Source organism: Suricata suricatta, chromosome 14 (genome assembly GCF_006229205.1).
Source record: "Suricata suricatta isolate VVHF042 chromosome 14, meerkat_22Aug2017_6uvM2_HiC, whole genome shotgun sequence".
In the NCBI taxonomy this organism is placed as follows: Eukaryota; Metazoa; Chordata; class Mammalia; order Carnivora; family Herpestidae; genus Suricata; species Suricata suricatta.
The window spans coordinates 59,655,811-59,680,643 of NC_043713.1; the positions used below are offsets into that span (position 1 = coordinate 59,655,811).

Sequence of the window (24,833 nt, forward strand, 5' to 3'; positions counted from 1 at the left end):
GGAGCTGTTTATAATCACATTTCTGAAAATGGGTTCATGATCTAGGAAGATGTTCATCATCAGTTAAATATAAAAAGCAGATGATATGATACGATAAATCTGAGTATGGTTTGAGCCTGATGCCAGTTTAATCTTTATAACATGCCTGTGTGTGTGTACTTTGGCTTTGAGTCTGGGCTGTGTCTACCCATGTTGTTTAAACTTGTCTGGATGTGTCTGAAGAATGGTGATGTCAATCTTTGCAGGGGGCTCGGTTGCCTCCTGGGGGCATGCATGCTGGAGGAAGGAAGGATTAGGGGAATAAGTACTCAGGAGGTGCCTGACATCGTGTGGGCCACCGTAGGCTTTCGAGCCTCACCTAGCACTGAACAGGCATCGTCCCAGCAGTGGGGCAGCCGTGGACATGGCTTGCAGCCTCTCTGATAGCAGGAAACAAAAGAGGGACCAAGGTGTCCACCCCACCCCCAACCAGGGCTCAGGGTGAGAGAAGCAAAGGTGGCGTCCCGCGGGAGAAGCTTCAGGGAGAGCTGGGGACACACCCTTGGGGACTCCCACACAGTCTATGGTCATCTTTGGGTAGTGGAATATGAGTGATTTTATTTTCATACTTTTCTTTATTTTTCAGTATTTTGTACCCTTTTTATAATCAGAAAAAATATGTTGGCCATTTCACATCCCACTTAGAAGTTGGAACAAAGTACGGGTGGCCCTAAAATAAGGCCAGTGCTTCGGGGGCGCTGACCCCCGGCATAGCTGAAAATTGTGTATTACTTAAAAACCAAACAAACACTTTCAGTAAATGGCCCATTATCCACACAATTGTTCAAACCAAAAACCTGGGAATCCTTCTTGAATCTTCTTCTTTCCTTATTTCCAGGATTACCATATAATTTGTCATCCAATTTAGGATGCCTTTGAATTCTTTTTTTTTAATGTTTATTTATTTTTGAGAGATAGAGCATGAGCGGGGGAGGGGCAGAGAGAGAGGGAGACAGAATCCGAAGCAGGCGCCAGCCTCTGAGCTAGCTGTCAGCACAGAGCCCGACGTGGGCAAAATCACGAACTGCAAGATCATGACCTGAGCCAAAGTCAGATGCTTACCGATTGAGTCATCCAGGCGTCCCTAGGATGCCTTTGAAAGTAAAAGGGGATACTCTTAGTATGTACAATAAGACAAAAGACAAAAACTGGAACTGTCCTGGGCAAACTGGAATGTATGATCACTTTACTTTTCTTTCTCCCACAATTTGTTACAAAGTACTACTTACTTTGTAAATACCTTTTTTTTTTAAACTGAAGTATAGTTAACACACCTTACGTTAGTTTCAGGCGTACCACACAGTGATTCAACACCTCTATATGCCATGCAAGGGTCACCCCAGGTGTAGCTACCACACAGAGCCATTACAATACCACTGGCTACATGCCCTGTGCTGTCCCTCCCTCCCTCCCTCCCTTCCATTTTTCCTTCCTTCCTCTTAAGTTACTAATTTATTTTGAGTGAGAGAGTACAAGCAAGTGAGGGGCGGAGAGAAGGAGAGACAGAGTCCCAAGCAGGCTCCACACCATCACCATAGAGCCCAGTGTGGGGCTTGAACTCACAAACCATGAGATCATGACTGAAGGTGAGATGAAGAGTCAGACATTTAACCAGCTGAGCCACCCAGGCCCCCCTATGCTGTATCTTTTATCCCCATGACTTAACTCAGTCTACAGCTAGAAGCCTGTACCTCCCAGGCCCCTTCACCCACGCTGCCCGTCCCTATACCCCCCTCCCCTCTGACGACCACCATTTGGTCTCTGTATTTATGCATCTGTTTCTGCATTTTACTTATCTATTCCTTTGTTTTGTTTTTTAAATTCCACATAGAAGTGAAATTCTATTTTTCTTTGTGTGACTTACTTCGTTTAGCATAATACCATCTAGCCATATTGTCACAAATGGCCAGGTCTTTTTTATGGCTGAGTAACTCCATTGTATATTTACTCCACATCTCGATGCATCCATCTTATCGGACACTTGGGTTGCTTCCATATCCTGGCTATGGTAAATAATTCTGCAATAAACATAGGGAAGCAAATCTCTTTTTGAATAAGTATTTTCATCTTCTTTGGGCAAATACCTAGTAGTGGAATGACTGGATTGTATGGTGATTCTATTTTTAATTTTTTGAGGAACTTCATACTGTTTTCCACAAAGGCTGTACCGATTTGCATTCCTATCAACAGTGCGTGAGGGTTCTTTTTTCTCCACATTCTCACCAACACTTGTTACTTCTAGTCTTTTTTATTTTAGCCATTTTGATAGACATAAGGTGATAGCTCCTTGTGGTTTTGACTTTCATTTCCTTGATGACTAGTGATCCGGAACACCTGTTTGTATGGATGTTGCCCAACTGTATGTCTTATTTGGAAAAATGTCTCTTCAGGTTGTCTGCCTATTTTTAATTGGATTATTTGGGGTTTTGGTATTGAGTTGAATAAATTCTTTATATTATAATTTTGGATATTAATCCCTTAGTCAGATATATCATTCACAAATATCTTCTCCCTTTCACTAGGTTGCCTTTTTGTTCTGTTGATGGTTTCTCACACTGTGCAAAAGCTTTATTTTTTATATATTTTTTTATTTTCGGTGTAGTCCCAATAATTTATCTTTGCTTTTGTTTCTCTTGCCTTAGGAGACAGCTAGAAAAATATTGCAATAGCCAATGTCAAAGAACTTACTATCTATGTTTCTCTCTAGGAGTTTAATGGTTTCATGCCCCACATTTAGGTCTTTAATCCATTTTTAATTTGTTTTTGTACATGGTGTAAGAAAGTGGTCCAGTTTCATTTTTTTTAAGTTTATTTATTTTGAGAGAGAGTGTGTGTGCATGAGCAGGGGGAGGGGCAGAGAGAGAGAGGAGAGAGAGAGAATCCCAAGCAAGCTCCACAATGTTAGCGCAGAGGCTGATGTGGGACTGCCTCAGGAACCATGAAATCATGACCTGAGCCAAAATTAAGAGTCAGAAGCTTAACCGATTGAGCCACCCAGGCGCCCCTCCAGTTTCATTCTTTTGAATGTAGCTGCTCGGTTATCCTAGCATCACTTACTGAAGAGGCTATCTTTTCCCGAGTGTATATTCTTGTCTCCTTTTTGGTAGATTAATTGGCTGTGTCAGTGTTGGTCTATTTCTGGCTCTCTAGTCTATTCTTTTGATCTGTGTGTCTATTTTTTATGCCAGTACCATCCTGTTTTGATACTGATTTGTAGTTTACCTTGAAATCTGGGATTGTGACACTTCTTTGTTCTTTCTGAAGACTGCTTTGGCTGTTCAGGGCCTTTTGTGGTTCCATACACATTTTTGTGTTATTCTAGTTCTGTGAAAAATGTTGTCATTTTAATAGAGATTACACTAATCTATAGATTAAAAATTATGTATAAATTTTGCTTCTCCCAGAAATTAACTTAAGCCTACTATGGACTAGAAGCCTTACTGATAACATGAACAGTTGATGAGCACGTATTTTATACATTATATATTGTATTCTTACATTAAGCTAGAGAACCAAAAATGGTATTAAGAAAATCATAAGGAAGAGAGCATATATTTATAGTACTTTCTGTATGTGTTGAAAAAAATCCACATGTAAGTGGATCCACACAGTTCAAACCAGGGTTGTTCAGGGTGGAGGGGTGGGGAAGTGGCTCTGCCGAGGTCCCGGCGATGGGGTGGCCTGGGAGTGCTGACGCACTGAGCACGGTGCCAGCAGCCAGAGACCTGTGTCCCCAGTGTCATGTGAGTCCTCCCAGGCAAAGCCTTCCCACGGCCTCTGGTCAACCCAGAAGGATCATAAGATCCAGGATTCGGGTGTGGAGCCGGATGCCTCAGATAGATTTGTTTGAATATATAACTTTAATTAAAGCCAAAAGAGAAAAACTTTTAATGAGCATTAACATTGATTCATTTCACTCTGTGGGCCACAGCGTCTCTGGCCCTCCTGTGCCACTGTGGCACCCTTTACAAATGTAGGGATTGCCTGCTTATGCTGGGCGATGGTGTTTTTCCCCCCAGCCACCCATGGGACACCGTCATCAAAGCTGCCATGAGGAAGTACCCAAACCCAATGAACCCCTGCGTCGTGGGAGTTGATGTGCTGGAGCGCAGTGTGGACGGCCGGGGCCGGCTTCACAGCCACCGCCTCCTCAGCACCGAGTGGGGGTTGCCCAGCTTCGTGAAAGCGGTGAGCCTGCACCTGCATCCCCCCCCCCCCCCCCCCCCCCCCCCCCCCCCCCCCCCCCCCCCCCCCCCCCCCCCCCCCCCCGCCACGTCCGGACCGCCCCACGACACGCACGGAGCCTTGCCACACCAACCCGCATGCGCTGGCTACACCTGCATCGCCCTGCTGCACCCACTTCTCCCAGGCTGGTACTTCGTTGTCCCCACTGTGCCCGCATCACCCCCGACCCCACCCTGTGCCTGCATCACCCTGCCTGGGCTATACCTGCATCACACGTCTGCACCCTGCATCGCCCCCACTGTACCTGCATTGACCCCCCCCCCTCCCGTGCCCCCATCGCCCTGCCAGGGCTATACCCACAGCACCTGGCTGCACCCTAGTTGTTCCTGCTGTACCTGCATGTGCCCAGTGGGTGCCCATCTGCAGGAAGTGACAGCCTTCCCTTAGGGCACCCACTCAGGACTTCAGAGAAACCTGAGAGCTGGTTTGTTTCTCTGTAAATGTCATCTAATTTTCTATCTCTGTGGGTCCTCAGCTAACCTGATGTGTGGTGTGGCTTCCCTCCCTCACGCCTGGCCCTGCCCCCACAGGCTTCTCTCCTGTGTCACTCCATGGCCCTGGTCCTGCCCAGATACCACAGATGGAGGGCACCAACAGTCCAGCTAGAAGCTGGAGGTCCAGGATCAAGGCAGGGCCAGGCTTGTCTCTGTCTAGGACCGTGAGGGAATGGTCTGTCCCAGCCTCTCTCCTTGGGCAGGCAGCTGCCCGCTTCCTCTGCAGGTGGTAGTCCCTCATGCAGCCCTGGGGTCTCCCCCTGTGTGTTCTTATCTCTCCTTCTTATAAGGATGCTGCTCAGACTGGGTTAGGGCCCACCCTAAGGACCCCCATGTAAACTTAATTATCTCTCCAAAGACCCTGTTTCCATATATAGTCATATTCTGAGGTGTTGGGGGTCAGGCGTCAACACACGAACTTTGGGGACACATTCAGTCCTGACAGGTCTCTTCCACTGAGGCATCAGGAAGGTCATTGACAATGTAAATCTGAGCACAGCCTTCTCCTGCCCGTACAGACTCCCGTCCTCTTCTCAACACAAGAGTCCAAGCCCTGGCGTGGACCCAGCACCCCAGTGGGCCCACATTCTCCCTCTCCTCTTGTGCTGGCCTCTCCCTGCTAGGAGCTCAGTGCACGCGTCTGGCCCTGGGAGGTGACTGCAATTGACCTGCTAAACCCAGAACTCTGCATGGCGCCCTCCCTCCCTGGCTTTGCGCCTCCCCCCCACCCCCCCAAAAGGGGCCTTCCCCACGGTCCCTGCCCTGCACCATTCTCTTGGCACCATTCTCTTTTTCGTTAGGGCATTTATTACTGTCACACACTCAACTCTACCTGAATCCATTCATTTGTTTGATGTCTGCCTCCGCTACTGGGACAGAGACCCTCCAAAGGAGCTGTGCAGGGCCGTCCCTGGCCACAGCCCCCTCGTGTCCTTTGTTGAATAAAGGAATTAATTAGTAAATGAAATGGTGTTTTGTGTTTGATGCTACAGAATGAAATTTTTGACACATTACTGTGCTAGTTTTGCTTTGTTTTTTAGATTTTGGGAACCAGTAGGACTTTGACATACATCAAAGAACATTCTGTTGTGGATCCAGTAGAAAAGAAAATGGAACTTTGTTCCACCAATGTAAGCAATGGCCTAAGATGACAAAGGTGCTTGGTATTTCCTGGTGATGGTGGGTAATGTCTTCATTTAATTTTATTTCTAGCCCACCTTTGGTCTAAGTGATCTTTTATTTTTAATAGAAAGGCTAAATTTATTTAGCAGTGTTTTATTTATCTTTTTATTCCAGTATAATAAGTGCATAGAAAAATGCCCTTAATGAATTGTCACAAAGTGAACACACCTTTGTAACCAGCAGGCAGATCAGGGACAGAATGTGACCAACCCCTTTGTTTTCTTTTATAATGTTTATTTCTTTTCTGAGAGAGAGAGAGACAGACAGACCCACATGAGTGGGGGAAGGGCAGAGAGAGAGGGAGACACAGGACCTGAAGTAGGCTCCAGACTCAGAGCTGTCAGCACAGAGCCCCGAGGTGAGGCTTGAACTCACAAACTGTGAGATCATGACCTGAGCCAAGTTGCCCCTTTAGCACTAATTTTACAAGCACCTTTTCCCCTTCACTTCTCTCAGAAAAATTCGTATTGGCCTACTGCACATTCGAATAATATGTTGGGGAAAATGCATAAGCTAGACACATGGTTTATTTTATAAAATCGTATTCCATGCAAAAGCTTACTGGTGACTTTGTGCTCATTTACCTGGCTGCTGACCTGAAGTGTTCTGGTTTTGTACTAGCGCTGATGGTGATAGTCTGGCAGTTTGAAAGTGCCTCAGGGCCAGGCCAGCCTTCCGTTTGGGTGTGGAGGACAGGAGTGGGGGAGGGGCTGCAGAAGGCGCAGCCAGGGCTAGGCTTCCCTGGGACTTAATGTTTCTTCTGTTCTTGCTTCAATAAGTGGTGATTTGGGGATGGAAGAGTATGAGCAGGTTTGGGAAGAAATGCAAGAGAAATAAAACCTAAAACCATTGTTTGTTTGTGTTTCAAGATCACACTCACAAACTTGGTGTCCGTGAACGAGAGGCTGGTATACACACCCCATCCGGAGGACCCTGAAATGTAAGTCATTGTGTTCAGGATTGAATTCCAAGGTCAGGGAGGGCTGGAGCCTCCCCTCCCTCAGGGCTGCTCAGGCCCCTTCACTTCCTGCTCTCCCGTAGGACTGTGCTCACACAGGAAGCCATCATCACGGTGAAGGGGATCAGCCTCGGCAGCTACCTGGAAAGTCTGATGGCCAACACGATATCATCCAATGCAAAGAAGGTATGGACCTCAGTCCCGGGCCCCGTGTGCACCCCAGGTGTTCAGTGCCAGATTTAGGGGTGAAGTGTAGAGGCCCGTGAATCCTGCCCTCCATGGCCAGCTGAGCTTGTGCTGGATGTCACAGCATTTCCCACTGTGACATTCAGAACTGGCCACAGAGAAGGCTGGCCCAGGCCTGAGGGGAAAGTGCCGGGTGAATCTGGAATCTACACCCAGCACCACTTCCGAGAGCCAAAATAGCACAGGCTCAGTGAACCGAACAAACCCCACACGTTAACATCTTCAGGCAGGGTCTTCGGGAATTGTAGTTTCCTAGCGGCTTTGGCTGATCCTGTCATCTGGAAAGTTCCCCGGAGTCAGCTACCGTCTTTGCGCCTCCCCTCTGGCAGGATTTGGGAGTAAGCCTTGTGGAGGTGACAGGAGAAAGGTTGGATCGCAGGAGGTCGTCCTCCCCAGGTCCCTAGCTGGAGGGCCGCCTTAGCGAGGCGGACACTGCTTACCGAGTCCAGGTTGCCCCTCTCTCCAGCACAGCTGACGGAAAGAGCTCGGATGTGTGGAAGCCGAGTTCAAGGCAATGTCTCGCCAGAGCAGGGCCTTTGCTCTTTAGCTTACCTCACAGGCTGTTGTCTTCTGGCTGCCCTCCCCTCCCCCGCTCTCTCCTGGTTTGATTTGGTCAGAAGCAATTCTTCATTTTGGGGATCCATGGATGCCCATCATGCTTGGCACAGTATAACTGGAAAGCCACTTCTGGCTTGCATTTAGCCTAGGCACTGATGATAGAAGAGCTAGTCTGCCCTGTTACATAAAAAATTTTTTTAATGTTTATTTTTTGAGAAAGAGAGACAGAGACACAGCACGAGTCTGGGAGGGGCAGAGAGAGAGGGAGACACAGAATCCAAAGCAGGCTCCAGCCTCTGAGCTGTCAGCACAGAGCCAGACATGGGGCTCAAACCCACGAACCATGAGATCATGAGCTGAAGTCGGACACTTAACCGACTGAGCCACTAGGCACCCCCAATCTGCCCTGTTTTTAAGAAAAATCCTAATTTGAGAAATGTTGGCAGTAGCTCAGCTCAGTTCAGGGGAGGAGGAGGGTATGCAGTGCCCAGAGCCCCATGCCTAGTGTCCTCACTGTGAGCCCTCCTAAGAGGAGACAGAACTTTACTTTGTGTGGCCAGTGTCTGGCCTAAGGCAGGAGCCCTAAATGCTTGCTGAAAAAAATAAATTATAGAAGGAAGGGACTACTTGGTGAGTCCTGAGACCTCTCAGGAGAAAAGTCAGGGAAACTCAGTGAGGCCAAATGATTTTATTTCACTCTATGTTAGGGACTGCCGTGTTGAATCACTTCTCCCCCAGCTGTGTTACCATTTGAGAGCATCGCAGCAGCTGGGAAGATGCCCGGGACAGGAGACAGGAGACGGAGAGCCGGTCATCCTGGGATTTGGGAGGGATGAGTCATTGAGAAGGCGGTGAGACTGGCCCTCCATCCCGCACTCAGGAGATGACCGTGCGGAGGGTGGGGGCCAGTGTGGGTCCAGCCCAAGCCCGTGCGAGAATTTCAGGCAGAACATGTGCCACCTTATTTCTGAGCTTGAGAAACTGCCTGCTTAGGGTGAAAGATTGTTCACGAACAGTTACCACTGTGCCTCCTTTCAAGCCGCAGCGCTTTCCTTCTGCCATTTAAAATACAGGTTGTGGTTTGCCGGCTGCAGTGCGAGAAGCAGGATCTCTTACACCATGTTGAACTCTTTCTGTGTTGCTCCAGGGGTGGGCTGCTATTGAGTGGATAATTGAGAATTCTGAGCGCGCTGTGAGCTAACGGGGTCTGCACCTGCACCTTGCGATGAACAGCGGTAACTATGGCGTTCTTGAACCCGCTAGAGAACCTAGCATCTTGCGAACCGTGTGCATGGTGTGCGGTGCGGGGTGTTAGAGGTGCCGTGCATGCGTCTCCAGCCCGGTGCTCCTTAGTACCTTCTGTAACGGAAACGGTCATTAGTTCCTCCTCTTCCTAACTCGTCTCCTTGTTTCATGGCAGGATTTATTTCCCAGGAAGACTTGAGCACTTGTTATCTGGTCTCAGCCGGAGGGAGCGCAGCCGTTCCCAAGCCGTTCTGAGGACCTGCTTGCCCCAAGAGCTCCTGTAACTAGTGCAATTACCAGAGAGAGGCTTTCACTAGTAGTTCCAGACAGCGTTAAAGGCCGATCAAATGGGAGAATTTTTTCATTTGGGGCAGGGTCCAAGTATTTGCACATGTTCTTATAAAGAATGCTCTGTGCCCTTGCGTCAGCGCTGCGGGGTTTGGGGAGGAATCCTGCCCCAGCCATGTGACTGCCACTGGCTCTTCTCTTTTAGTGGCAGAAGCCATTTCTAGCATCGTCTTGAGCTTCACAAACATTCCTTGCTTTCCTTGGCCACCAGCAGCTGGACGGTCAGGAAGGGATTTGACACGTAATTGGTCAGCAGTCATCTTCATACTTTGTAGGAAAGTCAGCATTTCCTGCTTCCCTCTGTTTAGGGAATCCTTATACTCCTGCCTTGAAAGTTCTCACCCTGTTGACTTTCCATACTGTGCTGCTCAGGGCCCTGCTTCCCACAGTTGGTCTGTCTGTCTGTCTGCAACATGTGTGTGGCAGCAGAAGGGAGCCGTGTGGTCCAGGCTCCTTTAAGAGCTTCCTACTGGAGCCTAAGTTTGCCAGAGACCTTCACCTTGAACCCAAGGTCGTGATCTGCCACTGGGTCTCCTTCTTCCACGGATGTACCACTAAGGTGGCCACGTGTGGAGAGCCCGCCTGCCCGGTGGGCAGAGTGTGTGTGGGCAGTGTGGCCTGTGTGTGATGTGTCACTCTGAGTTTTTGGACTCTGTCATGTTCTGTTTCCTCATACACTAGAGCTAAACCTGCCTCAATCTTTGATCAGATGCATCACTCAAAAAATCAAAGAAGTAAGAAAGAACAAAAGGAAAAAAAAGGAAGAAAGAAGGAAAGGAAAAAAGAAGGAAGAGGTAAGCGAGCCTTGAATATGGTTCGCCCAGTCTGGGAGAGGTGTGGAAGCTTCTGGAATCTGCCACATCCCTGGTCACAGCCTCCACCGGGCTCTTCGGCCGCGACGTCTCAAGACAGGAGGCCCGTCTGTTGCAGAGTGAGACCCAGAGAAGAGAAGACCCCTAAAGCAGGAGGAGGGCAAGGGCTGCAAAGCTGCCACTCTGCCATTGCCCATGGCCCTGCCGCCCCTGGGCTGGTGTTGTCAGACTGCTCTTGTGCCTTGTCTGTCCGCCCCTCGGTAGCAGTTCCTGGCAACTCTCCGCCGACTCGGGATCTTAGCAAACCACTTTTTTCCCAACAACTCTCTGTATTCCACTCATGCCCCTTGATCACCTGTCTGCACCGCCAGCCTCTTCACATGTATCTGGGCTCCGTCTGTCACTTCAGATGCTGCTGCGGTGCATCCTTCTCACTGCTGTTAGTGCCGTGGGGGAGTAGGGGTGTCCGCCCCCACAGTGGCATGGCTGGGGACAATACCGTGAGCTCTCCTGTCACACGGTTGGAATTGGTCAGGGCAGCCAAGGTCTGTGCCCCGTGCTGCAGCTGGCTTGTCCTGCACTCTGGGACCAGAGACCCCCAGGGGCCGAAGGCCTGTGTTACTTGTCACCATTCCGACCTCTCTGTGGGGACACTCACTCAAACAGAGCCGCTGTGATGAGGTCGTAAAAGTGCTTATGAGCGTGAGCTCTTGCTTTAGGGCACTTCCAGGTGGGGGTTTTAACTATTTGAGGTGCAAAAGTCAAATGTAAAATCTTTCAGTAGGCTTTGATTTTAAAAACTTGAGAGAAGGCCTTCTCCATAAACAATGAGTAGAACGGTGTTTTACTGTTTTTCTAGGTAGTGCTTTTTGTTTGATAAGACTACTTCTAATCCAAAAGGAAATGACATATGCATTTATGCATAAAGCTTATAGGAAAACAGAGTTAAAAGATTTATGCTAAAACCACTCCCCTGCCCCTTCTGCAAAGCATGTTTCTACCCTCCCGAGGAAACACTCCACTCTTTTGGCAGTTTTTGGCGTTTACTGCTAGATTTCTAAATAAATAAGCATACCCTGCTATTTCTTGCCACATTTAGATATTATTGAGATATTATTTTACCTGTTTGGTAGATTATTATTTTCTCTCTCATATCTTTCTCTCCTCTCCCACTGCCCCCCAAAAGCTGTATCGTTTATGGTTGAAAGCACATTCAGAGTTTCTATAATTTTGAAAATACAAATGCCTAACTGTTGTTTATTACCAAGCCATAATTGTATTTTCCTTCTTACACAATTTCCCCCCACCTTGGGGATAATAATTCTTTTCATCTGTTTAATTTTGTTAAAACTCACTGGCTGAGTCCTTCCATTCTCTTACCCACTTTTGGTGGTACGTCATAATGTCATTTCCGCAGGGCAGTCTTTTTGGGCAGCACTCCCATTCCCGGGTCCCTGGTGCCATCCTTTCTGGAAGCCCAGCCTCGCTCTCTGACCAAACAGCCACGTGGCTGTCATCCCCTCCTGCGCATTTCCTTGGCCTTCTCTCCTGGAGCTCTTGTTTCCCTGCTTCCCTTCCATCCTCTTTCTCTTTCCTGTCACAAGATGGAGAAGGACATCTCTTTGTGACTTCTAAGACTTGGCACAACTGAAAATATTTATTCTGTTCTCATACTTTGTTCACAGCATCACTGGACACACAGTTCTTTAAAAAAAATGCTTTTCATTCAGGATTTTGAAGGCATTGTTCTGTTGTCTTCTACTCAGATTACCAGCTTCTGTATGTGAATTATTTTTGAAAGCTTTTGGGTTTTTTATTCTTGTTGTGAGCTTTCATGTAGTTAAGCATTATTTTAATTGATTTTTTATTTTTACTTTTAATTTTTTAATGTTTATTTTATTTTTGAGAGGGACAGAGACAGAGTGCAAGTGGGAGAGGGGCAGAGAGAGAGAGAGAGGGAGACACAGATCTGAAGGAGGCTCCAGGCTCTGAACTTTCAGTACAGAGCCTGATGCAGGGCTTGACTTCATGAACTGCGAGATCGTGACCTGAGCCAAAGTCGGACACTTAACCCACTAAGCCACCCAGGCATCTCATTTGAAGTGATCTTTTAAAATTCATTGTGCTGCACTGTGCATATTAAATTCTTGGTTTTGATATTGTAATTATGCATGATGTTACTATGAGGAAGAAGGCAATGGGTACAAGGGACATTCCTGTATTATCTTTGCAGCTGCCTGTGATTCTATAATAATTTCAAAATTAAAAGTTAAAAAACGTAAATAGTAACATTATGGAAAAGGGTAGAGGTGGGTGCTCTAAGAATCTGTCCACTGAAACAAGCAATAAGCTGGCAAAAACTAACAGAATCAACTTTTATTAGAACTGTGGTTTTTAATAGAATACTTCAACTAGGGAAACACTTAATGAATCTTGATTAATCCACCCTGCAGATTTTGGACTTGCCAGCCTCCATAATTATGACTGCCAATTGCTTAAAATAAATCTCTCTATTTATTTACACATTCTATTGGTTCTGTTTCACTGGAAAACCCTAACTAATACATTAGAGCTAAACTGGTATCAATTCAAATTCTGTTTTTCTGAATTTAAGGTGTTAATTATAATTACCAGGGTAACTAATAAGAAAATAACTTTAAAAATCCAGAAAATAAACAACAGCAGAATGAAAATGGTAACTAGAAAAAAATCAAGCACAACAGACGAGGATGGAGACAATTCAAGAAGAAAAATGACACTCAGAAAACACCTAATGTTGTAAAAAGGTGCTTCTTTACAGTAATTACTTTAAAAGTAAATAGATTAAATTCACCAATTAAAGGACAGAGATTGGCAGAATAGATGAAAAAACATCTTATTATATATGCTGCCTATAAGAGACTTCAGATCCAAAGACACAAATGGATTCAATGTGAAAGGGTGGAAAACGATATTCCATGTAAATAGGAACCAAGAGAGCTGGCGAGACGATACTTATATCAGACACAATCTATTTGGTGAAAAATTGTTACAAGAGACAAATAAGGACATTATATATCAACAAGAGGGTCAGTTCATCAAGAAGATAAAGGTTATAGCTATTTACCCACCAAGCTACAGAGTCCCCAAATACATGGAGCAAACATTAGCTGAACTAAAAGGAGAAGTAGAGAATTCTACAATTATAGCTGGAGATTAAATAACCCACTTTCAATAATGGAGAGGACACCTAAACAGAAAATCAGTAAGGAAATGGAGGACTAGAACAACACTATAAACCAACTTCACCTAATAGATATCCATAGAACACTTCACCCAACAGCAGAGTACACATTTTTCCCAAGAACATATGGATTATTCTCCAGGATAAATCATATGTTAGGCCAAACACCAAGTCTCTGTAAGTTTAAGAAGACTGAAATCATACAAAATATTTTTTGTGATCCCAATGGAGTAAACTTAGAAATCAATAGCATAAGGTAAATGGAAAATAAGTTGAATTTTTAAAATATATTTCTAACAACTAGTGAATCAAAGAAGAAATTGCAAATGAAATTGTGACATATTTTGAGATGAACATATGGAAACTTATAGGACACAGTGAGAACCGTGACCAAAGGGACATTCATAGCTGCAGACACCTACATTAAAAAGCTCTCAAATCACTAACCTGGTTTAAGGAGCTAGAAAATGAAGAACAAACTAAACCCATGGCTTGCAGAAGGAAAGGAATGATAAAGATTCGAGAGGAGATAGAGAATAGAAAAATAGAATCATTGAAATCAAAAGTTTAGTTGAAAAGATCAAAAAAATTGACAAACTGTTAGTTAGACTGACCAAGAATAAAAAAGGATTCAGAATAAAAATATCAGAAATGAAAATGGGGCATTACTACACATCTTACAGAAATAAAAGGATATATGAGAATACTATGAACAGTTGTATACCAACAAATTAGATAATCTATATGTGATAGAGAAACTACTAGAAACAAATTCCCAAAACTGATTTAAGAGGAAATAGAATTTCAATAGACATAGATCTCTATAACAATTAAAGACACTGAATCAGTAATTAAAAACTTTCCAACCAAAGCTTCTCAGGGAGCAGCATAGGAAGAAAGCCCTGCAGTTTGCTGTAAGTGCAACCCTGGTAGGTGGGCTAGGTCTGACTGCTGACACTGCCTAACAAGAAGCCCGCATTGGCTCCAGACTGGCACACTAACAACACAGGGAGCAGACCCTGCCCAGTGAGCCCGTAGCAGGCAAAGGGAGCCATTACGGATGACTGAAGACAAATTTGTCCCAGGCACAACAGTCAGGCACGCGTGGCCCATATAGGACACTTCCCTGAATTGCCTGCTTCTGGTGAAAAGGAAGCATTGTACTGAAGGGCACTGTGGGACCTCTTCTTCATAAGGCCACTACTTTCAAGATCAGAAGATGTGGCTGACTTTCCTAACCCATAGAAACAAAGAGACAAAATGAGGAGACAGAGGAATATATCCCAAATGCAAGAACAGGACAAAAATCACAGCACAAGAGCTAAATGAATTGTAGCTAAGCAATACTTTGGGTAAAGAATTCAAAGTAATGTTCATAAAGATACCCACTGGACTTGAGAAAAGAGTAGCGGATCTCAGTGAGACCTTCAACAGAGAGATTGAAGAAAAAAAAAAAAGAACCAGCCAGAGATTAGGAACTCATAACTGAAATAATAAATACCCTAGAGGGAAACAGTAGCAGATTAGAGGAGACAGAAGAATGAGTCAGTGATCTGGAAGATAGGGTAATGAAAAGCAACCAAGCTTAATAGCAGAAAGAAAAAAGGATAATAAAAAAAAGAATAGGTTAAGGGAACTCAGTGAAACAACTGTAATGACATTCATATTATAGGGATCCCAGAAGGAGAAGAGAGAGGAAGGGGTGCAGGACATTTATTTGAAGAATAATACCTGAAAACTTATCTAATCTGGGGAAGGAAACAGACATCCAGATCCAAGAGGTACAGAGAGTCCCCCAACAAAATTAGCCAAGGAGGTCCACACCAACACACACAATAATTAAAATGGCAAAAAATAGTGATGGAGAATTTTAAAAGCAGTAAGAGAAAAGAAAACAGTTGTATACAAAGGAAACCCCAGAAGGCTACCAGCTGATATTTCAGCAGAAACTTTTCAGGCCAGAAGCTAGTGGCATGATCTATTCAGAGTATTGACAAGAAAAACCCTACAACCAAAAATACTATATCCAGCAAGGTTATTGTTCAGAATAGAATTAGCAATAAAGGGTTTCCCAGGCAAACAAAAGTTAAAGGTGTTAAACACTAAACCAGACTTAGAAGAAATGTTAAAGGGAATTCTTTCACTGGAAAAACAAAAGCCATAATCAGGAGTAAGAAAATTATGAAAGGAAAAGATTTCACAGGTAAATGCAAACATAAAATAAAAGTAGATGAAACACTTGTAGAACCAGTATGGAGTTTAAAGCACAAAAGAAGTAAAATCAAGAATATCTACAAAAACCAGTCAAGGGATTCACAAAACAAAAAGATATAAAATATAACATATGTAAAACATGGGGGGTGAGGGAGTAAAAATTTAGTGTGTTTAGGACTTAAGCAACAATCAACTTAATATACATTGCTGGTCGCGTAAGATGTTATAGATGAGCCTAATGGTAAAGATAAATTGAAAACCTATAATACATACATTAAAAAATAAAGAGAAAGGAATTCAAGCATAACATTAAAAATAAAGTCTTCAAACTGCAAGGGAAGAGAGCAAAAGAAGGAACAGAGAAGAACTACAAACACAACAGTAAAACAAATAACAAAATGTCAAGAAAACCTATCAATAATTACTTTAAATGTAAATGGCCTAATGCTCCAGTATGAGTGAATGGATAAAAAAGAAAAACCCATCTATATGCTGCTGAGAAAAGACTCTCTTCAGACCTAAAGACACTTGCAAATTGAAAGTGAAGGGACAAAAAAACATTTACCATGCAAATGGAAGTGAAAAGAAGGTTGGAGTAGCAATACTTACATTGGACAAAATAGATTTTAAGAGAAAGACTGTACTTACAAAGAACATTACATAATAATGAAGGGAACAATCCAACAAGAGAATATAACAATCGTAAATATGCATCCAACACAGGAGTACCTAAATACATAAGGCAACTATTAACAGACACAGAGGAAGAAATTGACAGTAATGTAGACCTAGTAAGGGATTTTGACATCCCTTTTACATCAGTGGATAGATGACCTAGGCAGAAAATCAGCTAGGAAACAGTGGCTTTGAAATGACACATTAGATAAGATGGAGCTTACAGATGTATTCAGAATATTCCATCTGAAAACAGCAGATACACATTCTTTTCAATTATACATGGAATATTCTTCAGAATAGATTACCTGTTAGGCCACAAAATGAATCTCAATAAATTTAAAAATTCAATAAATTAAAAAATGTCATACATTTTCCCCAGCCATAATGATATGATATTAGAAATCAATCACAAGAAAAATTTGAAAGAACACAAATACATGAAGAATAAATAACATGCTACTAAATGAATGGGTCAACCAAGAAATCAAAGAGGAAATTAAAAAATACATGGAGACCAATGAAAATGAAAACACAGTGGTTCAAAATCATAGGGATGCAGCAAAGCTATTGTATAGCAATACCAGTCTACCTCAAGAAACAAGAAAAAGCTCAAATAAACAACCTAATCTTACACCTAAAGGAGAAAAAGAACAAGCCCAAAGTCAGCAGAAGGAAGGGAATAATAAAGATTAAAGCAGAAATAAATGAAGCAGAGACTAAAAATACAATAGAACAGACCAATGAAACCAGGAGTTGGTTCTTTGGAAAGATAAACCTTTAGCCAGACTTATCAAGAAAAAAATAAAGTCATGAATGAAGGAAACAATAAAGCAAAACAAAACCGAAAGAAATCACCCAACAGAGAAAAGGCCGGGACCAGATGATTTTACTGGTGAATTCTACCAGGCATTAAAGAATTAATGCAAATCCTTTGCAAATCCTTCCAAAAAAGAGGAGAGAATACCAAATACCTTGATACCAAAATTAGGCAAACGCCCCAAGAGAATAAATCTACAGACTAATATCTCTCATGAATACTGGTGCAAAAATCCATAACAAAATACTAGCAAGATTAATCTAACGGCATATTAAAAGGATACAAACCATGACTAATTGGGATTTATCTCAGAAGCGAGAGGGTGGTTCAACATAGAAAATTCAATCAATGTTTTTTTTTTTAAGTATTTATTTTTGAGAGAGAGACAGAGAATGAGCAGGGGAGAGATAGAGAGAGGGAGACACAGAATCTGAAGCAGGCTCTGAGCTATCTGCACAGAGCCTGTCGTGGGGCTCAAAACCACAAACTACGAGATCATGACCTGAGCTGAGGTCAGTCGCTTAACCAACTGAGCCACCCAGGTGCTCCTCGGTCAATGGTATATACCCCTCATCAATGGCACTATGGGAAAAAGCCCCACATGATCATCTCAGTTGATGCAGAAAAAGCATTTGAAAAAACTTACTACCTTTTCATGATGAAAACACTATTCTGGGAATAGAAATAGTAATTCTAGAAATTTTTAGGTATAGGAATAGAAAAGAACTTTCTCTACATGATAAAGGGTCTTTATGAAAAACTCACAGCCAACATCCTATTCAAAGATGAAAGACTGCAGTCTCTCCCGAAGATCAGTAATAAGACAAAGATGTCCACTGCCATCACTGCTACTGAACATTGTACTAGAAGTTCTTGCCAGAGAAGTTAGACAAGAAAAAGAACTATGAGGCATCCAAACTAGAAAGGAAGAAGTAAGACTATCTACATTCACAGATGGCAGATCCTATATGTAGAAAACCTTACAGAAGCCACCAGAAAGCTAATAAAAGAATCTAGCTAAATTACAGGGTACAAGATTAACACATAAAAATTGGTTGTGTTTCTTTATATTAGCCATGAGCAACCTCATAAGAAAATTTAGAAAACTATGAGATTTATAGTTCATCCAAAAGAATAAAATACATGGAAATAAAACAAGGTGAAGGACTGTACATAAAAATTACAAAACATTGCAGAAAGAAATGAAAAAAAAAAACCCATAAGTTAATGGAAAGACATTCCTTGTTCATGGATAGAAGACTAGTAATTGTTAAGATGGCAATACTACCCAAGACATTCTGAAGAATGAGGGCAGTTCTTATATAAAAGTTTCCATATTTCAGAAATGGAAAAGCCCATCCTCAGATTCATATGGAATCACAAGGGATCTTGCATAGCCAAAACAATATTAAAATAATTTGAAGGCCTCACGCTTCCCAATTTCAAAACTTGTTTTTAATGTTTATTTATTTTTGAGAGACAGAGACAGACAGACAAAAAATGAGCAGGGAAGGGGTATAGGGAGTCAGAGACACAGAATTCAAAGAAGGCTCCAGGCTCTGAGCTGTCAGCACAGAGCCTGACGTGGTGCTTGAACCCATGAACTGCGAGATCATGACTGGAGCCAAAGTTAGACCCTTAACTGACTGAGCTACCCAGGGGCCCCACCAATTTCAAAATTCCTTACAAAGATACAGTAATCAAAACAATGGGACCAGCATAGAGGTAGACAAATAGGTCAATGGAATTAAATTGAGAGCATGGAAGTAACCCCATGTATCTATGGTTAATTGATATTCAACAAGGGTGCCAAAATAATTGAGTGAGGAAAGAATAGTCTCTTCAACAAATTGTGCTGGGATAATGGCATATTTACATATAAGAGAATAAAGTTGGACCATTACTCATACCATATCCAAAGACTAACTCAAAATGGCTCAAAAACTTATAAATAATAACAAAACCTATGGGGTGCCTGGGTGTCTCCACCTGGTAAACATCCTGTTCTTGATTTTGGCTTAGGTCATGATCTCACAGTGTTTGAAATGGAGGCCTGTGCGCTGACAGCATGGAGCCTGCTTGGGATTCTCTCTCTGCCCCTCCCCACCCCAAATAAATAAATAAACTTTAACAAAAAAGAACAGAAACTATACAACTCTTAGAAGAAAACAGATGGGTGTATATTCATGATCCTGGATTTGGCACTGGATTCTTAGATACGACAACAAAAGCATGACCAACAAAAGAGAAAATAGATAAACTTGACTTCGTCAAAATTAAAAAGTTTTGTGCATCAAAGGACACTATCAAGAAAGTGGAAAGACAAGCAACATAATGGAGGAAAAAATTGCAAATCATATATCTGAAAAGGGTCTGTTATCCAGAATGTATAAAAAAATCTCTTTACAACTCAACAACAAAAAGACACTTCAATTTAAAAATGGGCAAAGAGAATAGGAAAGCAAGATGGTGGAGTAGGGAGCTCTGTAATCTTTGCCCTCCCACATCTATCAAATTGAGAAGGGCTGAAGCATCAATACTCTGATCTGCAAGAGTGGGAGGAGAACACACAGACTCCAGAAAGAAGACAACCTCAAATATGCCTGAGTGAGTGAGTGCAAACTGGGGAAATGAAAAAAACTGGCCGGGTCTGGAGGTGTGGAGGGGGTGGGGGCCCCAGACCAACACAGGGAAAGCACGGGGAGCCCCAGAGAGACAAGGGGAAAGAAAGAGAGACTGAAAACACTCATAGTACTGTCTCTAGAGAACTTAGCCCCAGACAGAGAGAGAGATTGTCACCCCATATATAACCCCTGGGCTCGGGGAGAGAAACCCGTACCATATAGCTGGCGAATTCTTCCTTGGGCTCGGGGGCACCAGAGCTGACCCTAGATGGCAGCAGAAAACAACAGCCCCCTCCCCCTGCGAGATCAAGGCTGGGAGGCAGGTCACCAGCAGGAGTGCATCTCACCTCAGGCAGTGGCAGCGCCAATCCTGGCAGTGCCAAGAGAAACAGCTTTCTCCTCCTATGAGATCCTGGCTAAAAAGCCAGCTGCCAGTGAGAGTACATCTCATCTCGGTGGTAGCATTAAAGTGCATGGACTAGGATTTTGAAGCAAGGCAGGGCTTGGAAAATACAACTTGGCTCACCCGCAGCACAGGGAGCTTGGGGCTCAGCCATTCTTCTCCCTGCAACCACCAAGGCGGGGTCTCAGGGAGCAGACCCCGAGACCTACCTACACCAAACCACACCCGTCTGTGAGGGGAAGCTGCTTTTTTTTTTTTAATTCTTTTTCCTTTATCTTTTCTTCCTCTTTTTTTCCTCTTGTGATCCAGATTTTTCTTTCTTATCTCATTCTTATCTCCCCCCTTGGCTGGTTATACACTTTTAGACTGTCTGTTATCTTTTGTTGTCTGCCCCCCTTCTTCTTTCTTCTCTTCTCTTCTCTCCTTTCCGTTTCTTTTCTTCCTTTCCCCTTTTGGTTTGGTTGTTTGTTTGATTTGTCTGTGCATTTGCATGTTCCCTGTCTGTTTTCCTTCTCAGGGCTACCTCAAGAAACAAGCCAAAGTACACATGGTGGAGAATCCCAAATATCGCTGAGTAGGGAAATAAAATAATCAAAAGCACAACAAGAGAAACCAAGAGACACCCTTCAAAGAACACTCCCTGAAACAACAGGCCCAGGACAGGGCACAGTACATAATGAGTTTTTAAAACAGACAAGAGACAGAAAGCTAGCCAAAATTATAAAACAAAAGAACTCTCCTCTAAAGAAATTCCAGGAAGAAGTCACAGCCACAGAACTGCTCAACACACATTTAAGCAACATAACTGAACAAGAATTTAGAACAATTGTCATAAAATTAGTCGCTGGACTTGAAAAAATCATCAAATAAGCTATTGATACAAAGACTAGGAACCTTCAAAATAGCTGTGACAAGTTAAAAAAGGCTATAAATGAGGTGCATAATAAAATGGAGGCAGCCACTGTACAGATTGAAGAGGCAGAGAGGAGAATAGGTGAATTAAAAGACACAGTTATAGCAAAAGAGGAAGCTGAAAAAAGAGAGAGAAATTGATACAGGAGCACGAAAGGAAAATTCGAGACCTGAGTGATACAAACAGAACAATATCCGTATCATGGGAATTCCTGAAGAAGAAGAAAGAAAAAAGTCCTGAAGGGGTGCTTGATCAAATTATAGCCAAGAATTTCTTGAACCTGGGGAAAGAAAGAGACATTGAAATCTACAAGGTACAAAGAACTCCCTTAATATGTAACTTGAATTGGCCTTTGGCCCAATATATCATAGTGAAACTGGCAAAATATAAAGATAAAGAGAGAATTCTGAAAGCAGCTAGGGAGAAAAGGGTCCTAACTTACAAAGGGAAACCTATCAGAGTAGTTACAGACCTATCTACTGAAACTTGGCAGGCCAGAAAGGAATGGCAGGGAATCCCCAATGTGATGAACAGAAAAAATATGCAGCCAAGAATCCTTTATCCAACAGCCTGTCATTCAAAATAGAAGGAGAGATAAAGGTTCCCAAACAAACAAAAATTGAGGGATTTCATCACCTCTAAACAAGCCCTACAAGAAATCCTAAGAGGGACTCAATGAGGGAAATGTTGCAAGGAATACAAGGTACCAGAGACACCACTATAAACATGAATTCTATGGAGAACACAATGAATCTAAACCCACATTTTTCAATAATAACACTGAATGTAAATGGACTAAATGCTCTAACCAAATGAAACAGGGTAGCAGAATGGATAAAAAAGAAACCAAAATCCATCTATTTGCTGTCTACAAGAGACTTATTTTAGACCTGAAGACACCTTGATATTGAAAGTAAGGGGATGGAGAAATATCTATGATGTGACTGGAAGCCAAAAGAAAGCCAGAGTAGCCATACTTATATCAGACAAACTGGAATTTAAAGTAAAGGCAGTAACAAAAGATGAAGAAGGACATTATATAATAATTACAGGGTCTCTCCATCAGGAAGAGCTAACAATTATAAACCTCTATGCACCGAATTTGGAAGCACCCAAATACATAAAACAATCACAAACAGAAACAATCTTATTGATAAGAATATACTAATTGCAGGGGACTTTAATACTCCACTTACAGCATTGGATAGATCAACCAGACAGAAAATTACTAAAGAAGCAATGGACCTGAACGACACATTGGAACAGATGGTATTGATAGATAATATTTAGAACTCTGCATCCTGAAGCTAGGAAATTCACCTTCTCAAGTGCACATGGCACATTCTCCAAGACGGATCACATGCTGGGTCATAAAGCAGCCCTCCATAAGTATAAAAGAATTGAGATCATGCCATGAACACTTTCAGATCACAATGTGATAAATCTTGAAATCAACCACAGGAAAGAGTCTGGAAAACCTCCAAAAAAGTGGAGGTTAAAAATTACCCTACTAAAGAATGATTGGGCCAATCAGGCAGTTAGAGAAGAAATTAAAAAATATATGGAGGGGCGCCTGGGTGGCTCAGTTGGTTAAGTGTCCGGTTTTGACTCACGTCATGATCTCACGGTTCATGGGTTCTAGCCTTGAGTCAGGCTCTGTGCTGACAGCTCAGAGCCTGGAACCTGCTTCAGATTCTGTGTCTCCCTCTCTCTCTGACCCTCCGCTGCTCGAGCTGCCTCTATCTCTCAAAAAAAAAAATTTTTTTTTTAACTTTAATATATGGAAACAAATGAAAATGAAAATACAACAATCCAAACTCTCTGGGATGCAGCAAAGGCAGTCCTAAGAGGAAAGTGTATTGTAATCCAGGCCTATTTCAAGAAACAAAAAAAGAGCGCAAATTTCAAAATCTAATGGAGCACCTAAAGGAACTAGGAAAGGAGAAACAAGAGCACCCCAAACCCAACAGAAGAATAGAAATAATAAAGATCAGGGCAGAAATAAACAATATTAGGATCCAAAAAAACAGTTGAGCAGATCTATGAAACCAGGAGTTGGTTGTTTGAAAAAATAAACAAAATTGATAAACCTCTAGCCAGGCTCCTTAGAAAGAAAAGAGAGACCACCCACATAGACAAAATCATGAATGAAAATGGGTCTATTACAACCAATCCCTTAGAAATACAAGCAATCATCAGAGATTACTATGAAAAACTATATGCCAAAAAACTGGACAACCTAGAAGAAATGGACAAATTCCTAAATATACACACACTAGCAGAATTCAAACAGAAAGAGATAGAAAATATGAACAGACCCATAACCAGTGAAGAAATCAAATCCATTATCAAAAATCTCCCAATGAATAAGGGCCCAGAACCACATGGCTTCCCAGGGGAATTCTACCAGACATTTAAAGCAGAGCTCATACCCATTCTTCTCAAGCTATTCCAAAAAGTAGAAATAGAAGGAAAACTTCCAAACTCATTCTTTGAAGCCAGAATCACCTTGATACCCAAACCAGACAGAGACCCAACAAAAAGAGAACTACAGGCCAATATCCTTAATGAATACAGATGCAAAAATACCCAACAAAATACTAGCAAATCAAATTCAACAGCATATAAAAAGAATTATCCATCATGATCAAGTGGGATTAATTCCTAGATTACAGGACTGGTTCAATATTCGCAAATCCATCAATGTGATACATCACATTAACAAAAGAAAAGATAAAAACCACATGATTTTGTCAATAGATGCAGAAAAAGCATTTGACAAAATACAGCATCCTTTCTTAATAAAAACCCTTGAGAAAGTCGGAATAGAAGGAACTTACTTAAACATTATAAAAGCAATTTATGAAAAGCTCTCAGCTAATATCATCCTCCGTGGGAAAAACTGAGGGCTTTCTCCCTGAGATCAAGAACATGACAGGGATGTCCACTCTCATCACTGGTGTTGAACACACTGCTGGAAGTCCTAGCATCAGTCATCAGACAACAAAAGGAAATAAAAGGCATCAGAATTGGCAAAGATGAAGTCAAACTTTCACTTTTCACAGATGACATGATATTCTACATGGAAAACCGGACAGACTCCACTCCAAGTCTACTAAAACTGATCCATGAATTCAGCAAAGTCGTAGGGTACAAAATCAACAGACAAATCGGTTGCATTTTTATACTCTGATAATGAGGCAACAGACAGAGAAATCAAGAAACTGAGCCCATTCACAGTTGCACCAAAACCCATCAAATACCTAGGAATAGACCTAACCAAAACTATAAAAGATCTGTATGAAAGAACTATAGAAAATTTATGAAGGAAATTGAAGAAGACACAAAGAAATGGAAAAACATTCCATGCTCATGGATCAGAAGAATAAACATTGTTAAAATGTCCTTATTACCCAAAGCAGTCTACACATTTACTGCAATCCCAATCAAAATTGCACCAGCATTCTTTGCAAAGCTAGAACAAATAACTCTAAAATTTGAATGGAACCACAAAAAACCCCGAATAGCCAGTTATATTGACGAAGAAAACCAAAACAGGAGGCATCACAATCCCAGACTTTAGCCTCTACTACAAAGCTGTCATCATAAAGACAGTATGGTATTGGCACAAAAACAGACACACAGACCAATTGAATAGAATAGAGGACCCAGAACTGGACCCACAAGTGTATGGCCAATTAATCTTTGACAAAGCAGGAAAGAGTATCCAATGGAAAAAAAGCCAGCCTCTTTAGCAGGTGGTGCTGGGAAAACTGGACAGCAACATGCAGAAGAATGAAACTAGACCACTTTTTTACACTATACACAAAAATA

The 24,833-nt window shown here is 42.6% G+C and overlaps 1 protein-coding gene across 8 annotated transcripts in view; it reads left to right on the forward strand.

Moving 5' to 3' along the window:
- The window catches only part of PRELID3A (PRELI domain containing 3A), a 77,235-nt gene that overhangs the window by 5,777 nt on the left and 46,625 nt on the right, over positions 1-24,833 (forward strand). For 5 of the 8 annotated variants that reach the window (XM_029922861.1, XM_029922863.1, XM_029922862.1 and 2 more), the window contains exons 2-5: positions 4,059-4,227; positions 5,819-5,908; positions 6,830-6,900; positions 7,002-7,104. In XM_029922861.1, the coding sequence (XP_029778721.1) occupies positions 4,059-4,227; positions 5,819-5,908; positions 6,830-6,900; positions 7,002-7,104 (433 nt within the window). Of the gene's footprint in view, positions 1-4,058; positions 4,228-5,818; positions 5,909-6,829; positions 6,901-7,001; positions 7,105-8,869; positions 8,958-10,024; positions 12,045-24,833 lie in introns of those variants that run through there. The other 3 variants (XM_029922857.1, XM_029922858.1, XM_029922864.1) reach the window with 2 other exon arrangements.